The sequence below is a fragment of the Taudactylus pleione genome, unplaced genomic scaffold (genome assembly GCF_031769625.1).
Source record: "Taudactylus pleione unplaced genomic scaffold, aTauple2 ptg000196l, whole genome shotgun sequence".
NCBI classification, from domain to species: Eukaryota; Metazoa; Chordata; class Amphibia; order Anura; family Myobatrachidae; genus Taudactylus; species Taudactylus pleione.
Genome location: NW_028284598.1, coordinates 631770 through 651548, shown reverse-complemented (window position 1 = coordinate 651548; position 19779 = coordinate 631770). Strand labels below are relative to the sequence as shown.

General features: G+C 45.3%; 2 protein-coding genes across 2 annotated transcripts in view; both read left to right on the top strand.

Annotated features, from left to right (window-relative positions):
* LOC148518927 (tubby-related protein 3-like) overlaps window positions 1–19779 on the top strand; it is an 82323-nt gene that overhangs the window by 19398 nt on the left and 43146 nt on the right. The window lies entirely within an intron of this gene.
* Window positions 10644–12579, top strand: LOC148518928 (E3 ubiquitin-protein ligase TRIM39-like). Its single transcript, XM_088476834.1, has one exon. It carries the CDS (start codon window positions 10644–10646, stop codon window positions 12255–12257), a length of 1614 nt encoding a protein of 537 aa, XP_088332960.1. The 3' UTR covers window positions 12258–12579.

The window sequence follows — 19779 nt, the reverse complement described above, 5'->3', positions numbered from 1 at the left end:
ATATATAATCAGTACTTTGGAGTTGTGCACCTGTGATTTGTCTGTTTCTGTGCCTGCATTAAGTCTCAACAGGTAGCACCTCCCATTATATATATTCAGGGTGTGCAGTCTAGGACCCTTTCCTATATCTTCGCCAATTCTCTCTACCCATCTAGCTAGAGAATGTTGAGATAGCGACATCTTTAATTGTTTCTCTGATGTCAACTATGGGTCTGATTCAATAAGGATCGCAACTGCGATTGTAATAGCGATTACGCACGCAGTCTCTTTGCGATATTATGCTAATCCATTGCGATCGCTATGCTGCCGCAGAGCTACATTGGGACGCCCACCTTACCTTACACACATCCGTAATATTTAGCAAGGCTGTGAAACCATCGGTAACATGGAGTACCATCGCAGCCTCACGCACACTTGCACAAGCTCTGACCTTCCTCAGGAATTGCTAACCTCGTCGCACGCTATATGGCCTCAGGCTGCGTGAGGCATCGCCGCTGCTAATTTTTCCACGCCCATGCAACGGCGTTCAAACGCACTTGTACGCCTATGTTTCGCCGACCACCCCCCCGTCACCTCCCACAAATGGCACTTCCTGTCAATCACTGTGCGATGGGTCTACATAATCACTGCGATCGCAGTCACGATCGCAGTGGCCGGCTCGCACATGCACTGCCATGCATACACATGTGCAGTACGCAACAATCGGCCAATTGTGTCCGTATTAGCAGATGCGATCCTTGCTGAATTTCTCTCTATATTCTTTCATTTATGAGTACTTTTTCTCTTTTTCTCTTTTTGTCCTCATGTTCAATATAACTCTCGAGTGCACCTCCATAAAGAGATTTTTTCATATATTTAATTTTCTATATCTAGACATATTTTGGAACATACCTACCTCCAATCCATATTTTGAGTGTTCTAAACCAGTGCTTAGGATATCCCTACCCCCCTTTCATGCTTCATTCTTTAATTTATAAAATAAAACACTTCCAGCGAAACTCCCCTCAACATTTCTCCGTTGTGAAAAGGTTCCTTATGCTTTATTACAATATTTATCATACAGAAAGAAGCTTCAGTCGCTGGTTAGCTAATCTGATGCGCTCATTAGTTTCAAGGATTTCACCTTAATCTTCCGTAGTTCACTACTAGGTGAAAAGTCACGATCATATTTCTTATGCAGGCTTACTCTGGGCTTGTTTCAGCACTGATCGCACGGCTGCGTTCGCCCGCACCCGCTAGCTGCAAAAATATGCTAATGAGTGCAATCGCACGGCAACCGCAGCACTATACCAAGACGCTCATCACTGTATATAGCGGGCCACTAGCCAGGATATGCATCCGCAAGTCAGCGAAAAAACATTGAGTAACATCGGAACCATTCGCACAGATGTAGTTGACCTGACCCTACTTCACAAACTTCCTGTCGCCATCTAGACCTCGGCCAGCGTATGCAATCGCCGGGGCTTAATTATGCATGTCCCTGTAACGGCATTCAAACGCAGTCACGCCTGCGTTCCGCCGACCACCCCCTCTCTCCACCTCTAAATGCTCACGTCATGTCAATCACTATGCGATTGGACTGCGTGCTCACTGTGATCGCTTCCCGATCGCAGCGGCCAGTTCGCGCATGTGCACTGTGATGCGTTGCACAGAGCACAAATATCGACCGTCTGTGTGCGAGCGCAGTTGTGTGGTCCAACCTGAATAAGGCCCTTTGTTAAATAACTCAGACTGCTTATATATATATATATATATATATATATATATATATATATAATATAATATAAAAAATAATATATATTATACCCCCGTATGCTCCAATAAGTTATTGTAGTTTTTTAAAAATACAGATGGACCCCACACAGTATTGTTGTAACCAATACATTTCTGCAGACCCACACCACAGAACCAGCATATAGCTGCACCAATATGCCCCCAGAACCAGCAGGTAATGGAATTCAGTGTTCTCCCCAGAAAATGTTTCCAGCCGGGTGGGGGCCTTCGCAATAATAATATGTTTTAAACCTTGACCTTTATAATGATTTGAAATAACATTTTAAATATTAATTCTCCTCTTCTTATTAGAGGCCCAGTCGTCTGATTAGGAAAAAACTGCAAAGTCTGTAGGATCTGGTCCTCCTTATACAGCTCCCAGATACTGTCCCCACTTGCAGGTTCCCAAAGTGCCGGGTGGTAGGCTGTTTCTTGCCAGGTGGTGCACCCGCAAAAAATAGCCTGGGGAGAACACTGGGTATTAAATATATATCCCAACATGCCCAAAAAATTCTGGAGCTATCAGCAATCAATTGTGGCAATTCTGCAATTTGCAGTCGATTGTGTATACAAATCTGCAATGTATGGGCTTCACATATCGCAGATTGCAACCAAAAAGAGATTGGAATTGTTAAATCAGATTGTCCAACATGTTGGATGTCACAGATGGATTGGGGCTGTAGATTGGTAGTGTATGGACTATGGACATGATCAGCAGATTTGCAGACCATTACCAGTAAAATGATGGAGCCTTTCAAGACTGTAGTGTATGGGCGCAGATTGCTAGATTGGGAAATATTAAAATCGGGCAATAAATCTTCAAATTGTTCAATTGTGGTGTTCAGATTGCTGATGTATGGGGGCCTTAGTACAGTGTGTAGACAGAAATGCATGAACCTGGGCTAGGGAAAAACACCTGAGGGCAGTGGGGTGCAAATTCCAAATAGAAGGAGTCTCAACCTCCAAGTGTACAAAATATACACAAATATAGTAGTAGCGGGGGGAGGGGGCTTGGACTGCACACCCTAATTTTAAACATAATAGGAGGTGCTGCCATGCTGAGACTTGTAGTACAATACAGGGGACATAGAATGCAGGGGCACACTCTAGGTACTGATGATGCTGCTAGTTCTGGATTACTTACAAACCTTACTTGTAATAGAGAGCACTGAAATAATTCCACACAAATACAGATTCTAAAATAAATGACAATTAAAGACAGCTTAATCATACATATATTTTGCCAATGCAGAGTTACAACAAAAAACATAGGTTATACCAACAGCAGTAGGGAAGGGATGCAATCGGGAAGCCGGCTGACATTATACCGACAACTGGCTTCCCGACTGCCATATCCCAGTGAGGGTGAAATGACCGGCGTCTAGATGTAGACGCCGCTCATTTCACGGACGCCGGGAGACCGGCGCCCGGCATCCCGATCGAAGGAGATTCCGGGCGCCGCGAGTGGACAGCTGTGGGGGGGGAAGGGTTAGATTTAGGGCTCCCGGGGGGGACTTAGGGTTAGGCACCCCCCCGGGAGGTTAGGGTTAGGCTAGGGGGAGGGAGGGTTAGGCTCCCCCCCGGGGGGACAGGTTTAGGCAGCGGGGAAGGGGGGGTTAGGTTTAGGCACTTAGATGGGGGATTAGGGTTAGGCACTTGGGGGGGAGGTTAGTGTTAGGCACCCCTAAGGAAGGGTTAGGGGGGTAGGTTAGGTTAGTTCATACTTACCTGGGGACGATCGGGATTTCCAGCGCTGTCGGGCTGCCGCTGCCGGGATCTGTTCCTCTGTCAGCCTGACGCTGCCGGGAATCGAACTGCTGGCCATGCGGCCGGCGGTATTACATACCAATTCCGTAGGGAATACTTTTAAAAGAAATTTGTGACATCCAGTACAGAGTAGCAGGATAGCAGTCAGTCAATACTTCATACTGTACATACGTAACGGCTCCCCCAACCCTCGTTCTGTGCTCTCTCTCCTCTGTTCTCCGACTGCTCCCCCCTCCCTCTTTCTCTGCTCATATTTATACCTTATTTTTGTTTATACATCCAATTAGTCCAATTAATCTAAATAATATTTGTAGGTACTAAGGGTCGTATTCAATTAGTGGCGAAAAGTCGGAATCCGCGGAAAAGTATCACGGATGACGTAATTTCGCCAGGTGGAAAATTTTCGCCGTATTCAATTGCAAAGACTTTTCGCGTATGTGGAAAGTCAAAGCACTGTAATAGGCAAAAAAGTTTCTCCTATGAATAGCAGGTGGAAAAAAGTGCAGAATCGCGGTTTTGGGGTGCAAAGGTGCGGAAACCAATCTGCGCCTTTGGGACAGCCCCCCAAAGGATTACAGCGTAAAAAAAAAAAAAAAATGAACTACCCCAAAAAATTACTTTGAAAATGGGGGTGAAACAGTTCAAAGTGGGGATACACACCTAAATAGTAGCGAAATAGACTTTTGGGGGGTCTGCAAGTATGGGGGAGGTGTTTTTTTGATTGCAGGTGCTTGCTGAAGGTTCGTCTTTGGGGTCACTTAAAACTTCACTTTAGTGATTATAAACCATGCTAGCACCCATTTTCAAGTACCCCAAATTTCACAGGACTACTTATTTTCACCAAGAAAAACTGTTTTATGCTATTCGTCACCATTTGTGCACAGACGCTATATAAAGGCAATTGAAAGCACTTAAGTACCTCAAATAGCTCCAGGGGTGCTAATCGGGGACATCTATACTGATCCCCAATATTATTGCATCTGTTGGGGGTGTTAGGATGATTTCCCCATCTCTGACAGCACTTTTCGCTTGTTTGAGTTTCGCCGGGATGCGTTTTCGCATTCCTTTGGAACTGAATACAGCGAATAGCGGGGGCACGTCCGATAAGTTTTTGCAGCCAAAACACGCGATGTAGGCGAAAAGTGCGGCAGGCAGAAAAGTATTGCGGCTGCAAAACTAATTGAATACAGGTCTATGGGCCTGATTCAGAGCCGGACGCAATTTGCGGACGGTCGTTCAGGAAAAGGGGGTGGCTATTCAAATGAACCGTTCACTCTTTGCGGTCTGTTGCCGCCTCTATGTCTAAACGAGCGAACAAAACTTGCGGTCGTTTTTTGGATAACTACGCCCCCTGGCCGCTCGCATCCTACCTCATGTCCGCTATTTATTAGATTAATCGAGTACATCGACCAGCCTATGAACTGCTCGCTATTCTTGTGGTTGGTTTTTCCTACCACAATCTTGCGAGCAGTTCTGACTATAAAATAACCCAGTGACGTGGTCAGTGACGCTGCTGTATTAATTATGCACACCCATAAAACGCCCGTTTTGACCTTTAAGCACGCCTGCGTTCGGATCTCCACTCCCCATTTTCAAGCACCTTCCCGTTACCACCCACATACGCCTTCTCTTGTCACTCATATTAGCAGGCATTCGCTATTTAGCGAACAAACGAATTTCGGCCGCAATGACTGGTTCGCGCATGCGTATTATGATCCGTACGCATGCGCAGTTGGGCAAACATCGCTCGGAACGAACGAGCAGACGCTTACGAGCGGCTCTGAATCAGGCCCTATGTCTTTATTGGCTATCTATGCCTTAGACATAATAATTACATAATTACGCATTGTCTTATTGTTCCCATGAGTTAATCTGTCATGGTCGCCCATTTAGCCTTCATCTCTGCTTATTGCAGTTACATGCTATCTCAGTTAGCTCATTTGTTTATATAAAAACAGAGAACTGCTACTCTCAGCTGTTCCGTGCATGTTAAAACATATACATTTTAAACCTATTATTCTTATTGCTAGAATAATTTATATAGCAGCTCAACCTATACATATCTCCGCAGTTAATCACACCTGCAGAGAAATAAAACACTAATCTCTACACACTTTTTAAAACATAATTTAACACATTTTTAGCTAAGATATAAGACAAAATGGCTGCTGCATCAGATACACACCTGCCTACATTTATAGGGGTATTCAATATGGAGCGAAAACATTGTTTTTGCGTTAATATCGGAGCTATGACGTCATTATCGCAGGTTTTAGTTTTACACCGTATTCAATTTCAAAGACTTTTCGCAGGTTGGAAAAGTCTTTGATAAAAAACGGGGATAACTTTTCACCATTGAATAGGTGTCGAAAAAAAGTGCAGAATTGGGGTTTAGGGGTGCAGGCTTAAAAAAAATAGCCTGCACCCCTGGGAATGACATTTAAAAAAGAACTGTGTCAAACAAAGTTTAAAAAAAAAATAGCGACACCCCAAAAAATTAATTTTAAAAATTGGGGTGAAAAAAAAAAAATGGGGAAAAATTGATTAACAATAGGGAAATAGGTTCAGGGCTATTCTGCAAGGATGCGGCCGGTGTTTTCTAGAATAGATTATTAGCGGCAGGTGTTTTCTAGAATAGATTATTAGCGGCCGGTGTATTCTAGAATAGATTATTAGCGGCCGGTGTATTCTAGAATAGATTATTAGCGGCCGGTATATTCTAGAATAGATTATTAGCGGCAGGTGTTTTCTAGAATAGATTTATAGCGGCAGGTGCACAAATGCAGAATTTTAAAAAACTTACTTTAGGCACTTAAAAATATGCTAGTACCCATTTTCACGTACCCCAAATTTGATGGGACCACAAAAAAAATAACCTAAGTGCTCTTCTGCATCACTTCTTCAATGTCAGGAAAAAACACCTGCTGCGGCTATTTAAATCCCCGACTTTCATTTAAAGGCTAAAACGGGGGTACCCATAGTGATCCCCCATGTTTTTACAATTTTAGGGGGGTCCTACAATTTTTTTAAGGAAAAATTTGTAACTTTATGCAAATCCAACTTCGGAGGCTCCCATTTTCGTTAATTTCATATTGAATATGGGGATAAGCGGGCGCGCGCCCGATACTTTAACGCAGGTAAAAACTCCGATATGAAACGTAAACTTCGACAGCGAAGTTTACGTTTCATATTGAATACCCCTCTTAGAGAGGAAAGGGAAGGCCTCATGCTCCCTAGGCCTAAGGCCATTCGACAGGTGTGGTCTTCTGCAACTCGCACAACTGCATATATTTGTGAGTTGCTGAATGAATATGTACATATTCTTTCGTTTTATCAGTACTAAGAACAATGATAGACAAAAAAAATCCTGATAAACTCTACAAATAACATGGAGTATAAGTGAGGTTCTTAGTACGTTTGTCCAAAAATGTTTGCTCATCCACCTCGTCAAGGTGAACCCCATAAGATGGGTCCCTAACATCCCTAATACTAATGGTGCATACACACGTAACGATTTGTTGATAACTACGTCATTATCGTTCAATCGTTTAAAAAATCGTTCAGTTCCTGAGTTATAACGATGAACGAAAATCGTTCAAGCGCGTTCCCGTTTGTAGTTTTTAGTTCATCGTCCATTTCAGGCTGTCCAAAATTAACGATTTTCATAAAGGGAAGGAACATTTTTCGTTCATCGTTGTAAAAATCGTTCGTTACACTTCACAAAATCGTTCACTTTTTCAGGGAAAATCTGACAGAAAATCGTTGGGTTACAAAGAGTAGAAGAAAATGTAAAGGGAAGCACATGAGGGAAGAGGTCCCTGCTCGTGAGAGCTTACATTCTAAAACAATTGAACGATAACGACGTCGTTATAGTTAAATCGTTCAAAAAATCGTTACGTGTATATGCACCTTGAGTGGCAATTTTTGCTGTGTGGGGGTTGATGTGTGTTTGCCCTAAGGTGCCCCAATACTATGGTGTCTGACTCGCCACAAAATGTGACGTAAGATACCATATTACCCGAGCAATTCAATATTCCTTCGGTGTGGTGACAGCTGCTTTCAGTAAGAAGCTGTACCCGTGATTCCTATCACTGCCAATTCTGGTGCTAATTACTAGCGGCAGAACTTTATACAGCAGGGATCTGAGTTCATGCTTCTGCACTGCCGAAGGGCACGCGGTGCTCGGGGCGGAGGAATGTGAACAGGTCCCTCTTTGCAGCCTGGACCCAGGGGCGTAGAGAGCCACGTGGGGTCCCGGTAAAGAGGGGGCGTGGCCTAATCGTGGAAGGCGTGGCCACGCCCCCTTGAAAAAATAATATTGTTTTGCAGCGTCGCGAAGTGGCGCTGCGCGCCAGGGAGGGGGAGCTGTGAGCCCCTCAGCCCAGCGCAAAGCCAGAGGGGGCGCGATCGGTGTGATCGCTCCCCCCTTCAAGCAGCCACAAGCAATCTCCCACTGCAGCCCAGCACACGCTGTGTGCTGGGCTGCTGCAGAGGGAGGGAGGAAGTGAGGGGGGGGCAGGGCCCCTCTGGAATCCCGGGCCTAGGTAAACTGTACCCGCTCCCCCCCCCTCTCGGCGCCCCTGCCTGGACCTCCCCCCATGGGAAAGTAGTGGGGCTCCTGAAACTAACGCTGTAGGTTCCTGCAGACAAGCTCCCAAAACTTTCAGTTTCAGAGTGTGCTGACTATTAGGCGGCCACATTGGGCCCCTAATAATGAATGGGCCCATTACTAAAAGGATGTGGAGAGTATTGTGCCCATTAGTGATGAAGTATAAGCCCTTAAGTCCTATGTGTAACAATCATTCCAAATCCAGTAAACTAGCAGGTGATTTATGTGAACCTCTATTAACCCCATATTAAGGGTTGTGAATCTGCAAATGAGCGTATACGTGCATTTGCCAAAAGTGCCCAATGGCCAGTCCAGCCCTGATGCCAACCCGCTGTCAGTGGTTAAGGCCCCCATACATCTGCAACGGATCGTCACGATGTAGCGATGGGATCAGAAACACCAGTCGGAAATGCCGACCGGCAGCCATCCATGTTCCGCGATCCATCGCAGGATCGGTGAAGATCTACATGTTAAATTTCACCGATCTGCCAATCGGGATCATTTTTTGATCGTGATCGGCATACCTGTGAAATCCGACGGTGGGTTGCAGGATCGCTACATCGCGACAATACGTCTTAGATGGAGGCCTTTACTTCTGGCCTATGGTGATGTTCTATCTGCAGATTCGCCAGGTGAGAACTAGTGCTACTTGAAGATTAATCGCCTGATGAGTAACAGCAGGAGGGAAATTATTAATCAGCGCTCCTCCAAGACATGCTGCCTATCAGGTCTACATAGGTGGTCACAGCAAGACCACCTAAAGCCCTGTGTGCCCGCTGACCTTGATCTTAAATGAGGCGAATGTAATTCCTATCTGAAGGGATTCTTCCTGTAGCCAGTCCCTGGATCCAGGGGCGTTTCTAGAGAGGGGGCCCGTGTGCAGTCTCTGACACGGGACCCCTCCTCCCCACCCGGCGGCCGGCAGCGCACTGAGCTGTGCGAGGCCAGTGCCGGAGTTATAGACTCTGGGCACTAGAGTGTGCCCAGAGTCTATAATGTATTCACAGGCCACCGGGAAAATGGCCTTGGCGTCCATTTTCCCTGTACTGCACATGCACAAATGACGGGAAAATGGCCATTTTCCAGTCGTTTTACAGCACCGGACCCCCGCGCTGATGTGGGACTCCGGAGAGGTAAGTAATATTTTGGGTGCAGAGTGTGCGGTGCGGGGCCCCCTGGCCCGTGTTCCCCGCACACCCTGCACCCATTATAGATACGCCCCTGCCTGGAGCCACTTGGGCATGAAACGATGTCCGTTTACGATTGGCGTCGTGATTCGTGGTTTACAGCCCGCAAGTATGTCTGTTTTATATCTTTGGCTTCGTGGCTCAAATAATTAAAGTATTTGTTTTTTTAGCCTCTTCTCATGCTCCTGCCACAAATAAAGTGTCATGTATGCCATTACCCATAATTTGTAAAGCACAAACTAACTACTTTTAGAACAGTAACTTTTGTGCAATCTTTTAAAAAAATTTAAATTTTCACCTGTTTAAATTACTTTTTTTAAATTTCAAAATAAGTACATTTCTCTGCATTTAGGGCCTGATTCAGAGCCGCTCGTAAGCGGCCGCTCGTTCGCTCTGAGCGATGTTCGCACAACTGCGCATGCGTATGGGTCGTAATGCGCATGCGCCAACCGGTCATTGCGGTCAGAAATCGTGCTCTCGTAAAACTACGAGGGGTTGCTAATTTGGTTGACAGAATGAGTCATTTGTGGGTAGTAACAGGGGAAGGTGCTTGAAAACGGGGGAGTGAAGATCCAAACGCAGGCGTGCCAAATGGTCAAAACGGGCGTTTAATGGGAGTGCATAATTAGTAAAGGAGCGTCATCGACCACGTCACTTGGTTGTCTTTTAGCCTGAACTGCTCGCAGTGATAGCGGGAAGTAAATCCTACCACAAGCACTGCCGAGCAGTTCAGATGCCTTTCGATGTTCCCGATTAATCTAATAAATACCGGAGATGACGTGTGATGCGAACGGCAAAGGGGTGTCTTTACAAAATAGCAAGCACATTTTCGGACGCTCGCTTTGACATAGAGGCGTCAACACACCGCAAAGAGCAAGCGCTCAATTTAATATCTGGCCCCTTTTTAAGAATGAGCGTCCGCAAATAGCGTCCGGGTCTGAATCAGGCCCTTAGTCCTTTAAGTTTTTTCTGTGTCATCCATTAGAAAATAAAGAGAGGAAGTTATTTACTAATCAATGGTTTTGCTTTGGGATTTAGAGCAGCAATTGTTTTTGAAGGCCAAACACAACATGTATTGTACGTAAACAAATGCTGATTTAAATCCAGCAGAAAAACTGTTGTTTAATAAATTACCCATCAGCTCCATGAATAGTCCTAATATAGACTGGACAGCCAACTACAACACTGGTGGTACAGCTATAATCTGAGTGATAAACTCCCCCTCCCCCTGTGTGCACAATGTGAAACACACCCACTGGTATCCGAGTGTCAGAAACTTCCTTCCACTTCTACTTCTGCTGCCAGTGATGGAGTCTGCTAATATTAAACAGGAGCTGGACTGTTCCATCTGCCTGAGCCTTTATACAGATCCTGTAACCCTGAGATGTGGCCACAACTTCTGCCGGGTCTGTATTGATTGTCTGCTGGATACACAGGAGGGATCTGGAGTTTATACTTGTCCTGACTGCAGAGCAGAGTGTCAGAAGCGTCCTGCACTGCAGAGGAACATAACTCTGTGTAACATTGTGGGGAGTTTCCTGTCTACCAGACCAGATCAAGAGGAGACTGGGATCTTCTGCACTTACTGCATTCACTCTCCTGTACCTGCTACTAAATCCTGTCTGCTGTGTGAGGCTTCTCTGTGTGATAATCACCTGAGAGTACACAGCAAGTCAGCAGAACACGTCTTATCTGATCCCACCACTTCCCTGGGGAACAGGAAATGCTCCATCCACAAGAAGATCCTAGATTATTACTGCACTGAGGATGCTGCCTGTATCTGTGTGTCCTGCTGTCTGATTGGGGAACACAGAGGACACCTGGTGGAGTCACTGGATGAGGCCTCTGAGAAGAAGAAGGAGAAGCTGAGAAATGTTCTGCAGAAACTGACCACAAAGAGAGAGGAGACTGAGAAAAGAGTCCAGAGTCTGCAGGACCACAGAAGAGAAGAACAAGGAAAAGCAGCTGGTGTAACAGAGAGAGTCACTGCCTTGTTTAGAGACATCAGGAGACAGCTGGAAGACCTGGAGAAGAGAGTCCTGAGTGAGATCTCCAGGCAGGAACAGCGCGTTTCAATCCCTGTCTCTGATCTGATCCAGCAGCTGGAAATAAAGAAGGACGAGCTGTCCAGGAAGATGCGTCACATTGAGGAGCTGTGTAACATTTCTGATCCAGTGACTGTCTTACAGGAACCAGACACAGGTGACTTGTGTGATATTGAAGACAGAAAAAGACATTATACACAGGTACATGATGTAGGAGCTCTGGATGTGAGTCTCATCTCAGGGACATTGCATACAGAATTATCTGATATTATAACTGGTATAAATATAGATATCTACGTGCCAGAACCTTCAGACATATCATTGGATGTAACCACAGCTGCCAATAATATACAGATATCAAGTGACATGAAAACTGCGTCCTGGTCACATATAAACCAGAATCGCCCAGAAACACCAGAGAGATTTCAGTATCCTCAGGTAATAAGCACCAGTGGTTTCTCCTCAGGGCGACATTACTGGGAAGTGGAGATAAGCACGTCAGGTTGCTGGAGAGTAGGGATGTGTTACCCCAGCATTGAGAGGAGAGGACGACAGTCATTAATTGGAGAAAATAACAAGTCTTGGTGTTTGTGTATGAGGAGGTATAATAACAAGTGTATGGAGTGGAACAATCAGTACTCAGTGATACATGACAGTACAGAGATCCAGTTACCTGACAATATCCCCTATGACAGAGTGAGGGTATTTGTGGATTATGAGGCAGGACAGCTGTCCTTTTACTCCCTGTGTGACCGGATCACCCACTTACACACAGTCACCGCCACCTTCACTGAGCCCCTTCATGCTGCATTAGGTGTAGGAATTGGTTGTATCAAGATATCTGGGGGAGTCGGGAGCTGGGAGAAATTATCATAATAAATCCCAGATGGTGACATCGCAGGAAATACTTACACTGTGGCTGCTTCTTGGATAAGCAAATTCATTTCTCTCGCTTGCTAAGAGCTTGGATGCCTGCTTTGTTTGCTCAGATCAAAGGACTGTGAGTTAAATATTACTGTTCTGCAAGAAGAATCGTATGGGATAGTAATATTAATGCTTGCATCAAGCTAATTGATAAATATGTTCCTATGTGCATGGACACTTTACAAACACATGGTTGAAACATTGGGGTAGATGTATGAAGCCCAGAAACGGTATCAGCGCACGTTATGTGCGCTGATACCGCTTCTCTCCGATGTATGATCGGGGTCTGGGCGGTAAATGATAGGGGCGCTATGCGCCCCTGTCATTATCGGCGCTGCTATCTACAAGATAGCAGCGCTGATAGCCTGGGCTATGTATGAACGGTCAGATCGTCTGACCGTTCGGCCGGCTGTAGCTGTCGTTATCAACAGCTACAGCCTGGCGTTAGCCTATCCCCACAGCAGGGACAGCGCTGTCCCTGCAGCAGCGGCTACCGTCTCCATGCGGGGATCTCGCGATACTTGCGAGATCCCGCGCATGCTCAGTGGAGCCGGCCGGGACAGAGACACAGCGCATCAGCACTAGGCTGATGCGCTCCTGTCTCTAGCGGGTAGCGCCGGAGGGGGGGAGTTAACGCTCCCCCTCTCCGGCCGATGAGATGTTTATACATCTCATCGGTAGTGCTTCCTGCTTCGCCTCGGTAAAGAGGCGAAGCGGGAAGCGTTATAGCGGCACGGTAAGTGCCGCTGTAATACATCTACCCCATTGTATCTTATGACCCATAAAAGTAACAAGTTGCTCACAAACGTTTCAGATATTGTGTTATGTCGTGTTATCTTAAGCACTGGCAGTCTGATTCATATTTTTTTACTATTCTTTATACTTTATAATCTTTTTATTTGTTTTAACTATTTTTATTGAAGCAAGGCATTTCATGACATTATAAAGACTTGTACAATAATATAATGATGACAAAAGAACAAAGAATAATACTTCCTCAATATTTCGAGGAAGACTTGTTTATAATCTTTAATAAATATTTAGTGCTGACAGCGCTTCTGTGATCTTCTTTTTACTTGTACTGTTTTGGGGGGTTTCAGTTCTCCCTCCTTGTGTTAGAAGCTGCAGTCAGCTCTATTTGAGAGATTTTAAATCTCTCGATGTGTTGGTATATTGCTACTGACCTACACAGACTGTTGGCTCCGGATTTTTTTTATTTTGTCTTCTATTAGAAAGTAGTGCGTAGAGCTACAGTTAAACTCCTACTAAGGGGAAGCAGTCGGGAAGCTGACTGTCTAATCCCGGCAAGGGTTAAATGACAGGCGTCGAGATCCTGACGCCTGTCATTTTACCTATGCCGGGAGATCGTCGCTCGGCTTCTTGATCGAAGGTAAGCCAGGCATGAACAGCTACAGGGGGGAGGGTTAGGATAGGGGCTCCCGGGGGGACTTAGGGTTAGGCACCCCCCCCGGGAGGGTTAGGTTTAGGCTAGGGGAGGGGTGGGTTAGGTTTAGGCACTTGGGGGGGAGGTTAGGGTTAGACACCCCTAAAGGAGGGTTAGGTTAGTTTATACTTACCTGTAGCGCAGTCAGGATCTTCACCTCTGCCGGGCTTCCGCTGTCGGGGCATGCGGCCGGCGGTAAATCATACCGATCCCCTACTAAGGGGGGTATCTAATTAGCTGCGGTAAATTACCGTGGCTAATTTCCTCACCCGGGGCTATCCAATTAGCTCAGAAGCCAGCACTTATCAGGGATTTCCCCAATAAGGTGTTTTTCTCCGGATCGCAGCAGAGAAAATACATAGGTCCATGATTTTTCGTGGATCTTATGTATTTTCATGAGAAAAAAAAATACTAATTTTCAGGTGTAACAAACGGGGTTTTAATTGGAGAGCATTATTATTACCAGCTATATTTATATAGCGCACACATATTCCGCACCGCTTTACAGACAGTATTTGTCCATTCACATCAGTCCCTGCCCCAGTGGAGCTTACAATCTATATTCCCTACCACATGCTCACACACATACACACTAGGGTTAATTTTTGTTTTGGAGCCAATTAACCTACCAGTATATTTTTGGAGTGTGGGAGGAAACTGGAGCACCAGGAGAAAACTCACGCAAGCACAGGGAGAATATATAAACTCCACACAGGGCCGTAGTGGGAATCGAACCCATGAACTCAGTGCTGTGAGGCAGTAATGCTAACCATTACACCGTCTGTGCTGCCAAGTATTCACAGCGCTTCACTTTTTCCACATTTTGTTATGTTACAGCCTTATTCCAAAATGGAATAAATAAATTTTTGATAAAAAAATTGGCGAAAAATACCCGAACGTCGGCGAAATAAAAACAGTTTTACGGCTTAAAATTTTTCGAAGCTAATTGGATACCCTCCTATGTTGTATAACCAGATATCCAGGGTGCTTGGATATGTTCCATTGTTGGTGCATTTTAAAGTTTTATTATAAATACGAGGGTTGTTCAAAAAGTAATGCCTAAATGCTCATAACTCTGAAATAATATGCAATATTTATATGAAACTTTGTCAGTTTGTAGTTTAATATGTCTGCTAGCTATATATGTATTTTTGTTTAGGTAGTCCAAGAAATACCATGGAATCCAAGATGAATCAAAGAGCAGTCATTGTATTTCTGGTAAAAGGCGGCTGCAGTACTACAGAAATCCACAGAAGACTGAATAAAGTGTATGGTGAGCGTACAAGTGACTATAGCAATGTCAGAAGGTGGATGAAGCATTTTCAATCGGGAGAATCGTCCGTGTGTGACAAACCTCGTGGTGGCAGACCATCAACTGCAGTGACCTCGGAGAACCGACACAAAGTCGATGCCATGATTCAGAAAGACCGTTGTGTGACCATGAGAGATGTCAGTGATGAACTTGTATGTAGCCATGGCACTGTAAAAACACTAATCAATGATTTGGGATATTCTAAAGTGTGTGCTAAATGGGTTCCAAAGCAATTAACCAGGGATCATAAGGCCCAGAGGGTGGAAGTGTGCAATGACCTTTTGACCAACTTTGAAGCCAACCCTGAGACGTTTTTGGAAAATGTCATTACAGGAGATGAGACCTGGGTATTCCTTTATGACCCAGAAACAAAGGCCCAATCAAAGCAATTGAAACACCCAAGTTCACCTAGGCCAAAAAAGTTTAAATCACAGCGATCCGTAAACAAAGTCATGGCCACATTCTTCTGGGATTGCTGAGGTGTTATTCTCATCGATTACTTGGAACCAAACCAATCAATCAACAGTGATCGATACATTATTACACTTAAGAAGCTGAAAGAAGCCATCCGCAAAAAAAGGTCAACAATTCCACTGTCAAATGTCATCTTACACCATGACAATGCCAGACCTCACACTTCGATGGCAACATCTGCGGCCATTGCCAAAATGGAGTGGACAATAATGCCCCATCCAACATACAGTCCTGATTTGGCCCCTTCTGACTTTCATCTGTTTGGCCCTCTCAAATACTGTCTCCAGGGTCAACATTTGGAAGACATAGAGGTTGTTAAAAACGCCATACATTCCTGGGTCAAACACCAAACACTGGAATTTTTCCAAAGTGGATTCACAGCTTGGGTTGAGAGGTGGAGAAAATGTTTGAGGGCAGATGGTGAATTTTTTGAGTAGAGTCATTCTGTTACTAAGACTAAGGAATAGTTTACTGCAAATTTTCAAATCTGTATCTATAATAAAATTTGAGTTGTGAGCATATAGGCATTACTTTTTGAACAACCCTCGTATATCATACTTGCCTACACTCCTAGAACATCCAAGAGAGACTCCAGAATTTGTCCCCCAGACCCAGGGGCATATTTAAAGAGGGGGACTGTGTTCACTCACTGTCTGGGGCCCCCTCCGCTCTCTCCGGCGGCCGCGGCACACTGACAAGTTCAGAAGACTCCGGGCATTAGTCTGTGCCCGGAGTCTACTTCGCATGCGCAGAACACCGGGAAAATAGTGCGGAAGCCATTTTCCCGGTGATTTTCCTACTGCATGTGCGTAAAATATCAGGAAACCATTCTGTGTAGCACCTCTCCAACCTACGTGGGACTTCAGAGAGGTAAGTATTACAAAGTATGGGTGTGCGGTGCGGTGTGGCCCCCCTGGCAATGCACACTTTGCACCCATTGTATCGCCCCTGCCCAGAAGAATAGACAGCCCTTCTGCATCCTGCCCACTTAAGGATAATGCTGAGAATCACAGGTCCATGGGGAGGGGGCAGGTATACACTTACTAATTGTTAGATAGGTTGGTGGGTCAGTCAAACCCATCGGCCTAGTGTATACCCAGCTTTAGTCTTCCTGAAGGTTGAGAAGACCAATCATACGACTCTTCCCTCAAGATGTGCTTTAACTGCAGACTTTCAGATTTAATTTGAGGCTAATTACATCCAAATCAGGTGAACGGTGTAGGAATTACAACGGTTTCCATATGTGCCTCCCACTTTTTAAGGGGCCAAAAGGAATGGGACAAACTAAACAATCCTAAATTAAACTTTCAATTTTTAATACTTTGTTGCAAATCCTTTGCAGGCAATTACAGCCTGAAGTCTGGAACGCATAGACATCACCAGACGCTGGGTTTCATCCCTGGTGATGGTCTGCCAGGCCTCTACTGCAAATGTCTTCAGTTCCTGCTTGTACTTGGGGCATTTTCCCTTCAGTTTTGTCTTTATCAAGTGAAATGCATGCTCAATCGGATTCAGGTCAGGGGATTGACTTGGCCATTGCATAACATTCCACTTTTTAGCCTTAAAAAACTCTTTGGTTGCTTTTGCAGTATGCTTCGGGTCACTGTCCATCTGCACTGTGAAGCGCCGTCCAATGAGTTCTGAAGCATTTGACTGAATATGAGCATATAATATTGCCCGAAACACTTCAGAATTTATTCTGCTGCTTTTGCCAGCAGTCACATCATCAATAAATACAGGGGAACCAGTTCCATTGGCAGCCATACATGCCCACACCATGACACTACCACCACCATGCTTCACTGATGAGGTGGTATGTTTTGGATCATGAGCAGTTCCTTTCCTTCTCCATATTCTCTTCCCATCACTCTGGTACAAGTTGATCTTTGTCTCATCTGTCCATAGGATGTTGTTCCAGAACTGTACTGGCTTTTTTAGATGTTGTTTGGCAAACTCTAATCTGGTCTTCCTGTTTTTGAGGCTCACCAATGGTTTACATCTTGTGGTGAAACCTTTATATTCACTCTTGTGAAGTCTTCTCTTGATTGTTGACTTTGACACATATACACCTACCTCCTGGAGAGTGTTCTTGATTTGGCCAACTGTTGTGAAGGGGTTTTTCTTCACCAGGGAAATAATTCTTCTGTCATCCACCACAGTTGTTTTCTGTGGTCTTCCGGGTCTTTTGGTGTTGCTGAGCTCTCCGGTGTGTGCTTTCTTTTTAAGAATGTTCCAAACAGTTGATTTGGCCACACCTAATGTTTTTGCTATCTCTCTGATGGGTTTGTTTTGATTTTTCAGCCTAATGATGGCTTGCTTCACTGATAGTGACAGCTCTTTGGATCTCATATTGAGAGTCGACAGCAACTGATTCCAAATGCAAATGTCACACCTAGAATCAACTCCAGACCTTTTACCTGCTTAACTGATAATGAAATAACGAGGGAATAGCCCACACCTGTCCATGAAATAGCTTTTGAGTTGATAGTCCCATTACTTTTGGCCCCTTAAAAAGTTGGAGGCACATATAGAAACCGTTGTAATTCCTACAACGTTCACCTGATTTGGATGTAATTACCCTCAAATTAAATCTGAAAGTCTGCAGTTAAAGCACATCTTGTTTGTTTCATTTCAAAGCCATTGTGGTGGTGAATAGAGGCCAAAATATGAAAATTCTGTCAATGTCCCAATATTTATGCACCTGACTGTATACGACTCAACCAAGGCCATAGAGGTTCCCAACCGCAGTCCTCAAGGCACACTAACAGTCCAGGTTTTAAGGATAGCCGTACTTGAGCATAGGTGTCTTAAGTTGTACCGCAGTTATTTTGTCTTATTTATTTGTGCTCAAGCATGGATATCAAACTAAAACCTGGACTGTTAGTGTGCCTTGAGGACCGATGTTGGGAAACACTGCCATAGAGTCTACCTACGGTTTTCTGGATCTTGAACACATACTGGGGATGGGCCCCGAAGATCAATATATGGGGTGGTGGGGGGAGATATCAGTATTTCGGGTTTGATATTGGCACAGGTTCAAATACATAATGGCAATGATATACAGTATTGTTCAAAAGTTTTAGGCAGATGTGGAAAAAATGCTGCAAAGTAATGTTGGCCATACACTAGCGCGTTTTCGGGACGATTGCACGATTTTAGGACGCATCGTATGATGCATTGTGTGGAAATCGTGTAGTATTTAGGTAGGAATATGATCTGATGCATCATTTAAATCTATTATGATAGCGTGTTTTTGGTGAGGCACACAATTGATCGTATCACGACCAGTCATATAGGGGCAAACGATTGTACGTCAGATCGTATTTCCGGAATCGGTATGACATACCGCCTGACCTAAGCCTGGCGGATTAAATACCGCTGCCGGAAGTCCGGCAGATGAAGATCCCGACCGCGCCTGGTAAGTATCCTAAACCTCCCCACTCCCCCCTAACCCTCCCCCCAGGGGTGCGTAAACCTAACCCCTCTCCCTGCTCCCTAACCCTCCCAGAAGAGTGCCTAACCTCCCCCCGGGGGTGTCTGACCCTAACCCCCCCTTTCCCTTGCCTAATCCTAACCCTAAATCCCCCCGGGAGTCTCTAAATCTAACCCCCCCTGCCCCCGGCTAACAGTTCCCAACGCCCGGCTTACCTACGTTTGGTATGCCGGGCGTCGGGATTTCGGCGTGGGGCTGATGATAGGCATTGGTATTTAGATGCCTATGATTAGTCCCATGCCGGGATTTCACAGACGGAATGCCGACCGCCGGCTTCCTGACCACATATCGTATGTACATTGTGTGTAAAAAAAGCTGCAGACAGACGCTGCCCCCATAGCCGCACACGGACACTACCCCATAGCCGCACTCACAAGCGTCCCCCATAGCCACACACAAACTGCCCCGATAGCCGCACACACACACACAAACTGCCCCCATAGCCGCACACACAAACTGCCCCCATAGCCACACACACACACAAACTGCCCCCATAGCCGCACTCACACACACACCCCCCATAGCCACACACATACTGCCACCATAGCCTCGCTCACACTCACTGCCCCCATAGCCTCGCTCACACTCACTGCCCCCATAGCTGCACTCGTGTTCTGAGGTTGTGTCGTGGGAGTGTACAGAATAACACATGATGTATAGCATGTACAGACACCCCGAATAACACACATGCTGTATAGCAAGTACAGACACCCCGAATAACACACATGATGGCATGTACAGACACCCCAAA

Excerpts from the sequence above, each read along its gene's own strand:
- LOC148518928 (XM_088476834.1), top strand. The coding sequence starts at position 10,644 with ATGGAGTCTGCTAATATTAAACAGGAGCTGGACTGTTCCATCTGCCTG.